Raw genomic sequence first — 9984 nt, 5'->3', positions numbered from 1 at the left:
AACTTTGAGCACCTTTATCTCCTGAATGTTTTGGCATTCAGGTCCAAAAAGTCACTTTCTGACCACTTCTTCCATGGGCAAACATGTAAGGAAAGTTTTATTTAAATAAAAAGGGATGCTGTCAAATAGCGATTGAATTCAAATGGATTTACCCACTTACAGGAACAGGCTTATAGCCCATGTAAATAGGCATGTCTTTCTGTCAGCCTTAGTCCCCTTATCATGACAACGTTAATAAGAGCCCTGCTCTTGAAACACTTGAGCCACTCGTATGTGTCGCTAGCTGAAGACAAGGACATGAAGTGTTGGAAGGTTTAAACTGATGTGCTAAGATGACATTATGGATATATTTGGGATCATTGCGAGAATGCAGACATTGTGAACTGACATCTATACAGAGAATGGAACTACTGAGATGCATAGAGTGATGTCGCAAAAGATGTCAAGAACAAGTACTCCCTGTTCTTTTCTCTCATAGCTGCACAGAGAGGAGTATTTTCTCTCTGTTTATTCCCACCATCTAATGAGAATGTAATGTGGTTTCAGCCAATCAGAGCATCCAGGACCGAAACGATCTATTGTATAAATCCCCACAACTATTTGGCCTACTCTCCACAGGCCTGATTCCTATCAAGGCTATGGTCTATGTCAGAGTCCAACATTATCCCGTGTTTGTTTTTCTCATTGACAGTAAGGTTAGGTAGTGATAAGAATAGCCCTTTTATTGTGTGACACTGGCTGCTCCCCTAATGTTGAATGTGCAGCATGCCACACTAAGCCATGTGCATTTGATGGATGACTGAACTGCATTTCCCCCATCACTCATGAGTGCATAGCACAGCAGAGAGTGTGAAGCCACAACAGCCTGCCAGACAGGCTACCAGTAGAGAGAGAGAGAAACTGCGGTAGGCAGTACTAAGGGCTGGATTCAATCCGTAGTGCCGAAGATCAGCCCTGTAGCGTGGTTGACATAAAAATAAAAAAAATCAATAGAGCCGAGATATGCATCGTTTAACATTAATGCAGTCTCCGTGAAAACATTGGCTTTAAATTTCGATCCCGCTATAACGCTGGTCTTCTACGGATTGAATCCAGCCCTTAGTCAACCAGCGTTGCAATGCAGATTAATATAGTTTGGTTTCCCTGGTTAGTGTCTCTAAAATGGACTTAAGCAAAACAAATGTATTTGATAATGGTAGGCCTACGTGTCTGGGAATAGAGATGCGTTTGTGAATAAATGAAGTCAAGTGCATTTGTCAACGAAATCAGGGTTTTTCTTTACTCGGAGGGAAAATAAACAACATGATCACCCAGTGTCACATGCATTCTATCAGACAGTAGATGCGGAGGAACTTGGGAGTCATGGTTGAATAAGAAGGGATGGCTGGATGACACTGTTGGACGATCTAGAAGACATTGCGGAAGAAGAGACCGTGGGCCCTGCTCATGTTGGCCTCGGTCCCCAGACGGTGACCCATCTGCCAGGACGGCTCATAGGTCCCCGGTCCTGGTGTCCTCTGCCAAACAAGACCAACACACACTCACTAAAAACAAGAGCAACACACACTCACTAAAAACAAGAGCAACACACACTCACTAAAAAAAAGCACAGCTAGCTAGGTCTTCACGTATCATTACTGTGGGAGAGAGAATAGCATGCCATAACAAGCTCTAAATATTACGGTTTCTGTAAAAAAAGGGGCTCAATTAACCATCTGAAGTGACACGATGTTTAGGAGAGTGCGACTACTCTCAATGGTTGTGTGTGTGTGTGTGTGTGGTGATGTGTAGAATAAATAAGCCATTTGAATGTAATTTAATTAAATTCTACTTCCTTTAATTCAAATGTAATTCTAATTCTGCTTCCTGTGGGGTGTGGCCAATTCAAATTCAAGAATGGAATTGGAATTAAAGAGCAATTTCCAATGCAATTCAGAAATGACCCCAACCATTTCTGAATTGCATGTGTGTGTGTGTGTGTGCGTGCGCGCGTGTCAGGGTTGGGGTCAATTCAGAATTTCAGAATTGTTTTCATCGGCCACAGCCCACAAGAAGCAGAATTTGAATTGAAGGAAGTAGAATTTAATTCAAAGCAATTCAAATGAGACATGAAACATGAAAGTCTCATTCATTTAACAAATATTTTATCTAAAGGATATGCCACTTATTAATGCAAAGAATACACATACCATTTCAAATATTAGTTTGATTATAACTCAGATGTCAAACAGTATTTTTCTTTGTCCGTTCCATACTATAGTGTTTGATCTAATGCATTCTGGGAAATACAATTTTTCAGATATCTTATCTCAATATCAAATCATTTCTTGGTAACAATTAAGTACCTTACTGTGACTGTTTTCAATTAAAATGATAAAAGAAACAAAAATAGCTTCTTAGAAAATAGCAATTTCTCAAGCAAAATGTGGCTAGGACTGTCTGGGAGTGGTCTGAGTGGGGAGGGGAAACCGCAAACTAGCTGTTTGGAACTCTCTTTCTTATTGGTCTATTAACTAATTTACCACCTGGTGAGGTCACCAGGCAGGCCAAAACTCCATCCCACCAAAACAGGCTGAAATTTCAGGGGGTCTTTTCAAACAGCTTTTACACGAAAAGGGCATTATCAGTGTGTAGAATAAATATAGCCATTTGAATGTCATTTAATTAAATTCTACTTCCTTTAATTCAATTCAAATTCTGCTTCCTGTGGACTGTGGCCAATTCAAATTCAAGAATGGAATTGGAATTAAAGAGCAATTTGCAACGCAATTCAGAATTGACCCCAACCCTGGTGTGTGTGTGTGTGTGCGTGCGTGCATCACTCACCGAGCGCACACTGTGAAGACGGGGCACAGTGGATCTGAAACAGGACGTGACTCCTTTGGTCGGGCCGGTCCTCATGTTGTAATGTCCAGGAGCAGGGCCCTCTCTCTGAACACAAACCATTTGATTCATTATTTACAATAGGCTAACTCACTCACACAGGCAAAGAAAACTGCTCAGAGGGACCAAGGTTAAATGGTTGTCTTGAAGATTATTTACTGGCACGAATCACGATTGTATAAGCATTCAAGGCCAAACGTTGGAAGTTGGATCATTGAGGCAGTTCATATTGTATGGCTATTTATACTTGAACCACAGCATATATAATTTAGTATATTGATTACCCCAGGTTCAAACTATTTTCTTTCAATGGCTTCCAGCTATCATTTTCCCCTGCTGCCCACTAACACACACAGTTGGCCACAAGCAGGAAATAGCACACAGCCTATCCTAGCCCTTCCCGTTCCTGACATAAAACAACTATGTCTCTGACCAAGCTGAGCCAGTAATCCATCCATCCCTTGCCCTCCTGATAGGGTGATTCATAGCACAAAGAATGAGGGAAGAAAATAATAGAAGAGCTCAAAAGAGCTTAGAAAATAAGCCTTTCTCTGTCCCTGAGCAGAGATGCTCAGACTAGCTAGCTATAGCTATCATTATTTGCCATTTGATTGCGCTGGGCAAATTCACTTGATCCCCCCCCCCCCACCCCCCGCCTGCCGGTGAAGGTGTTAATGAAGGTGTATTTCACAGGAGCTTTTTAGAAAGGACATGGGGGACCGAAGCACACTCGCCTACCCGTGATGAGCTGTCCTGATGATCTGCCTCTGTGCAAGGCGCCTGGCCTACTTTTTGCTGCTGTCAGAGCGAGCGCCACATTCTCCCGGTGTGGCACAGATAACTGGCCCATGCCGCAAATGTCTGCTGAACCTTTGACCTTTCATTAATTATGGGTGTCAGAACGCCATGCCGCAGCGAAGGTCCTCGACACCTCTATTTCCATAGATACACCACGTGTGCATAGTGCAGATACCCCAAGCTGTTCTCTTCGACCACAAAACTTTATCAGAGGCCATGGCCAAACAATACAGATTTTATTTAGATAATCCCAGATAGGCTATTGAGGAAATGTAGGCTCCAAAAATCGTTTGTTCTGAGTTGCATCTGCACAGACACTGCACAGTGCACACAAACAAATATGGGGCACATTTTGGCCCGAGGATTAAGTCAAATCATAATAAAAAAGCAATCCCCCTCTTTGTTGGGTTTGCAATGCCTTAAACCCTGGGGATATTTATATGTGAAAATCAATTTCACATTCTGAGCCTGCAAAGAGAAATCCAATAAAAATCCTCTGTTGCCCATTTCAATAAGTTTGATAGGGACTATCTGGCTGACTATTTACAGTGTAAAACATTGTGTGACCCTTGATCCCCTGATATATGGCGAACCTGCTTCAATTCATCAAGCAGACAGCTGTCTGAATGGCTGTGGCTACAAATATGAATGCCACAAGATTTGTTGAACTGTTTAACCTTTGACAATAAACTTGCTTTGGACTAGCCCTGACACACCACTAGCGGTGAAAAAAGCTCCCTACTACATAGTAATGACACCCTTGAGATTTCCTAACACATTTCCTTCTCTGTTAACGCGAGAGAGCTGCCAACACTGCTCAAATATCCATCAAGTGCGGATGCACTTGCTGCAGCACACACTGCAGCACACACAGTGCAACCGAACTTGAATCATCAATCAACACAGTGCCATAATAGGCATCAAATGCGGTCAGAGATAAATACCGTAACCTCCATAACATACCGTAGGTCTCGAACAGACTCTGTTATGGGTGTCATAACCAAACCAACTGAAACACGCATGCAGCCTTTGTTGGCAACGTAAGGGCATTAGTCATAGCTAGCGGAGACTAGATACTCACAGGCAGAAAGCTGGCACGCTGCACTGCCGAACGAAACATCACGTGTCTGCAAGGAGAGAAGAGAGAGAGGCTGGTTAGAGAGGTGAATAGGTGCTGTAGAGAAGAGGGCAGACAGGAGAGAGAGAGAGAGAGAGAGAGAGAGAGAGAGAGAGAGAGAGAGAGAGAGAGAGAGAGGCCAGACCTGTTGTGTGATACTGGAAATGAGAGATCAGGTTGTTGTTTGCACAGGAAAAATATATAAAGGGGATGATTCATCTATCAAAGAGATGAATCAGAGGCAGTCTGCTTGCTGTGATTCAAAGGATGATTTGGCAGTGTAAAAATGATAATGATAGATTGTGCAGGACAAGTGCTTACTTGCAGGGTATCTTGGGCACTGGTTTCTCAGTCACATTGTAGTGGCATGGTGAAAGGTCTATTTCCTGGACAAAGATGGAAAATATAAAACGTTCAGGTTATAATGTCAAATAAAACTGCATTATTAGAAGATACATGACTGAGATAACACCCCCTTCTCCGCGCCTCCACATCTCCTCTCCCCCACACCCTCTCCCCTAGTCCCCCTCCTCTGGTCCCCTTGCCATCCTCTCCCCACCTTGTCGCGGATGCCCAGGGTGTAGTTTTTTGGGCGGGGGCAGTTCTTAAAGGAGTAGGAGGCCTGGCGATGGAGGGCCTCCTGGGTGGAGTCAGTGAAGCCATAGGCTCCCGGCAGCAGCAAGTCCCCCTTACGCATTGGCATCTTGGTGTCTCTCCCCGTACCCTTAAAGCCATACGTCATACGGACCGGGTTCAGGCCAGCCTCCTCAATGAAGTCCCGGATGTGGTAACTCCCAGGGATGGGTGTATCCTGGATGGATGCGAATGAAAGGAAAAGGAGATGTAGAAAAAAAAATGTTTTGAAAAAACATGATTTCCCGAATATACGGGAAAAGGAGATTGAAAAGGCATTTTTGGACAGTATCATCTTTAAATGCACTAGATAGAGAGTTTAATCTCATCTTTTAATATTACATAAATTCTACATAATTCCATAATCTTAATAGTAGAACTGTGTGAAGATGCTTGACTGAAACCAACTGTTGTTGTTTTCTCCTCACTGAAAATACCTACTTTCAAAGTACCCATCCACCAGCCACCTCTGTCACACTGGTCCCCTTTCTCAGTGCCCTGTAAATTCAAGAAAGACCAAACAGTAGAAAGGCTTGTTTATGGACTGTATTTTGAGGTATATGTGACAAAATAATACCGACTTAATTTATTTCTGCATTTTAGTGAATACCTATAGCTACTCTGCCCTACCAAGCAAAAAGGCAGTAACTGCCCATTTGGTTGAAAATGAGTTAATGTCATTTTTGCAACATTAAATACATGCTTAAACATGTGGACAAGTATCCTGCCTCTATTGTATTGTGTTTTGGAGAAAATTGGGGTCATATTAGCAGTAACTGCAAAAAGTTACTGTGAAACCTAGGTAAATGGCAGTAACTGAATTGACTGCCTGTCACTGAATTTACTGTATTTTAGCTTGGTTTTAACCTGCCCTTGGCTGCAGTTACTGCCTTTTACCTTGGTATCATATAATTTTATTCCGATAGTAATACAATCAAACCTGTATGACACTGACTGACAGGTACACACACATACATTGCTAATCTATCGACACAACATCATAGCACAGCATTCCCGGGAAGAAATGATGGTTGAACTTGCTCTGAAACGCCGACACTGGTAAGAACTAGCTAGCCAAGTAGATCTGAGAACATAATTAATTAGCTAGATAACTAGCTAGCGAGCATAGACTAACAATGCTACCGGCTCCCATAAGAGGAGATTTGCAATTGATACTAACTTCAATCTATTAGCACTATAATGAATTATATTCTGACATTTCATCTAATGGTTTCTTTGAATCAGTACACCACACACACGATTTGTAGCCAGTGACAGCCACCTAGCTAGAACAGACCAAAATGTAAAAACCTACCTAGCTAGCATTAGCATAAAGCAATAGATTTGTGCTACCTGCTCCCATAAGAGGCAATCAGCAATGTATAATTGCTCATTTATAATGATTGTAATCCCCTATAAATTTATTCTGACATTCCATGGGTTATTTGAATCAGTAACGTTACACCACACACAAGATCTCTAGCCAGCTGACAGTCAGTCAGAGGAGCACCCCATACTGAATTGTCAAAAGCCACGCATGCTCGTTTTCCGGTTGAGCACACACACAGCATTGCTACCTCATTAATAATATATCCTCGAACATGTCCAGGGTTTCTGGTTTTCTTTTATGTTCCAGTATTGAGTGACTGTCCCGGTCAGGAAAGTTAAAATCCAAAATTGTATCCTTCACCGGTGGCGTGTAGTATCTATCGGGATCAAAGTTGCCATGTGAGGGTACAACCACGTCAATACTAGGTTTTATTCCCGTCAATGCAATAGGGCTATAAGTGTTGTTTATTTTTTATTTAACTAGGCAAGTCAGTTAAGAACAAATTGTTATTTACAATGATGGCCTACACCGGCCAAACCCGGTCCAATTGTGCGCTGCCCTATGGGACTCCCAATCACGGCCGGTTGTGATACAGTCTGGAATCGAACCAGGGGGTCTGTAGTACCGCCTCGAGCACTGAGATACAGTGCCTTAGACCGCTGCGCCACTCAGCTATGTCCTATGATGCCTGCAAATCGAAGGCACTTCTGGAATGCGTTGGCTGTGAACAGCATTGCTGAGGATGAGGAGTGATATGGAAGAGCACTGAAGAAGGTTTACTTAAAAATGAAATGAAAATCATACTTAAAAAATGAAATGTAACCATTCAGCATTTTAGCTAACTGTCATTTGTGGCCTCTTATGAATATGAACATGTAAATATGTTTAAAATTCATTCATAAAGCTGTTATTTCTTCAAAATGATATATGTAAGTGTCATAAAATAAAATACAAATACAAATAATTTAATTTGCAATCTCATGGTATTTTTGTATAATTAGTATTACCCTATGTCATACTTTTATCATGCTCCAATTCATCATGATATATTACAAGATAGGTAATAATTTAATGTAATTCAAACAATTGCAGTGCTGCTTTCACATTTATTCTTATAACAAGACATGGGCTACTTGTAAAACACAGTATGTAATGTGACTGACGCAGAACCTACATCTCCATGTAAATGCAACTGGTTTCTTAGTGGAAGACACACAAAGGATGCAGTTTCAACTTTGTTACACTGTCAGTAATTACACTACTCTTTTATTAAAAGCATAAAGGAGAAGTAATTTGTAAGTCGCTCTGGATAAGAGCGTCTGCTAAATGACGTAAATGTAAATGTAAGTATAGTAAACGAACAAATGAAAATGGCAGATACTGCTCTTTGCTTTGGTATTACCCTGCAATTTGTAACATATCATGCCAGGAAAGAAGGCAGTAACTGCCGTTTAAGGGTCAAAGGTCATGTCAAAGGTCAGGGCCAACATTAATTAAAAATTAACTCATAGTAAGACAACCGATCACTACACCTCCAATGATCTCCCTAGAATTAATTTGGCTGCACAATTAAAACACTTTGAAGCCATTTTTCTCAGTTCCACACTATGAGCAGTTACTGCCTTTTTGCTTGGTAGGGCAGTACTGTATTTCTTTGCCAAGAGACTGAATCCAACTTCAGTGTACAGTCATAATATCCTATGACTGCCAACTCCTCCTGAGTGCAAAGATGATAACACTTCACAGCCTATTTCTGCTCTCAACGAACCTCATTTTTCATCACATAATACACTATCTCTATAAAGATCAAAAATAACACTGAATAGTGTCAAGCTTACCGTCTCCTCTGTCCTGCATGATGCATCATCGTGGGATATGTCACTAACTTTGGAAATATTTTTTCCTACGATCATTGTTTTCCCAGTACCGTGTGTACGCACTTCACCGTCTGCTGTTTGTTCAACAGAGATACAGTTACAGCTTCTCAGACCGTGACTGTTACTAGTAGCAGCTCCACCAACAATCAATTTTTCAACAAGCTGACACTGTGCGATGCAGCTGACAGTGTGACCCAGGTCGAAATTTAAGATGTTGATTATGACACAAATTAATATTGTCATAGTTACTGTGACAGTGTTTCCTTTGTAACGTCACACAGGCCTACTGCACAACCAGGTAATAATGTGTCATAAATGGTTTTCTAGTGGCATGTCACAATAGGATAATATATTATGGTGCGACAATCATCTTTAGGCTACTTTTTGGTAGGTTAGCTGTAATCCCATCTGGATCTTTAAATAAGTGTGAATAGCTGAGTTCAGACAGGCAGACCAATTCTGATTGTTCTTTTCACTCATTGATATTTTGACCAATCAGATCAGCTCTGAAAAAGATCTGATGTGAAAAGATCTGATGTGATTGGTCAAAAGACCAATTAGTGAAAAACAGATTAGAATTGTGCTGCCTGTCTAAACGCAGCCACAGATTATCAGTGAGAGTGAGAGCTATGCAGCTATTACTAGATGCATAGCACACTTCTGCCCAACAAACTTGGGTGGTCATATAGACACATCATGTATGTATTAAAACCCTTCATAAAATAAAGTTAGTAGTTCTTATTTGATATTGGGCTCCTGAGTGGTGCAGCGGTCTAAGGCACTGCATCTCAGTGCTTGAGGTGTCACTACAGACCCCCTGGTTCGATTCCAGGCTGTATCACAACCGGCCGTGATTGGGAGTCCCATAGGGAAGCGCACAATTGGCCCAGTGTCGTCCGGGTTTGGCCGGTGTAAGAATTTGTTCTTAACTGACTTGCTTAGTTAAATAAAGGTTTATTTTTTTAAATAATTTTTTTTGTATCAGATGTCTTCTAAGAGGGTTATGGACATGTTGAATAACTCAAGGGGCCCCTTTATTGTGAGCACTTGTCTCTAGTGGCCTAGTCCAAACTCTCTTCCCATACAGCTGAGTGATATGCAGTGTAAGTGCTGTGCAACACACTATGAACCAGAACTAAAAAACATCATCTAGACTGGAGAGCCTGCTAAGATCTTTGTGGGAACAGTAGCAGAATGTTCTGCCCTGTTGCTAAGCTACATGGAACATATGATTCCAAGTAGCCAGGAATTCATGTTTACACTCTGCTTGTTAAGGGAGACTCATGTCATGTTCCAAGTTTCATGTTTTTAATGACACATGCACAAGTACAGTGAAATGCTTTTAT

At 41.4% G+C, this 9984-nt stretch overlaps 1 protein-coding gene across 2 annotated transcripts; it reads right to left on the bottom strand.

Moving 5' to 3' along the window:
• Positions 1-1272: 1272 nt before the first annotated feature.
• LOC311110661 (protein STPG4-like) lies at positions 1273-8735 on the bottom strand. Of its 2 annotated transcripts, none has more exons than XM_084153200.1 (7): positions 8600-8735; positions 5873-5929; positions 5358-5609; positions 5120-5184; positions 4763-4808; positions 2827-2931; positions 1273-1517 (listed from the first exon to the last, which is right to left on the bottom strand). In XM_084153200.1, exons 1-7 carry the CDS (start codon positions 8672-8674, stop codon positions 1407-1409), a joined length of 711 nt encoding a protein of 236 aa, XP_084009326.1. In that variant the 5' UTR covers positions 8675-8735; the 3' UTR covers positions 1273-1406. The 2 variants fall into 2 exon arrangements, with proteins under 2 accessions (XP_084009326.1, XP_084009327.1); XM_084153201.1 differs by lacking the exon at positions 8600-8735 and adding an exon at positions 7009-7096.
• Positions 8736-9984: the final 1249 nt, after the last annotated feature.

The sequence above is a fragment of the Coregonus lavaretus genome (genome assembly GCF_964263955.1).
Source record: "Coregonus lavaretus genome assembly, chromosome: 36".
Classification (NCBI taxonomy): Eukaryota; Metazoa; Chordata; class Actinopteri; order Salmoniformes; family Salmonidae; genus Coregonus; species Coregonus lavaretus.
The sequence above is the reverse complement of the archived record's forward strand: the minus strand, read 5'-3'. Positions and strand labels throughout refer to the sequence as shown.

Coding starts and splice junctions, on each gene's coding strand:
- LOC311110661 (XM_084153200.1), bottom strand. CDS start 8,674: ATGATCGTAGGAAAAAATATTTCCAAAGTTAGTGACATATCCCACGAT. Junction 5,930..8,599: donor CATGCAGGACAGAGGAGACG/GTAAGCTTGACA, acceptor TTGAATTTACAG/GGCACTGAGAAAGGGGACCA. Junction 2,932..4,762: donor AGCGTGCCAGCTTTCTGCCT/GTGAGTATCTAG, acceptor GTTTGTGTTCAG/AGAGAGGGCCCTGCTCCTGG.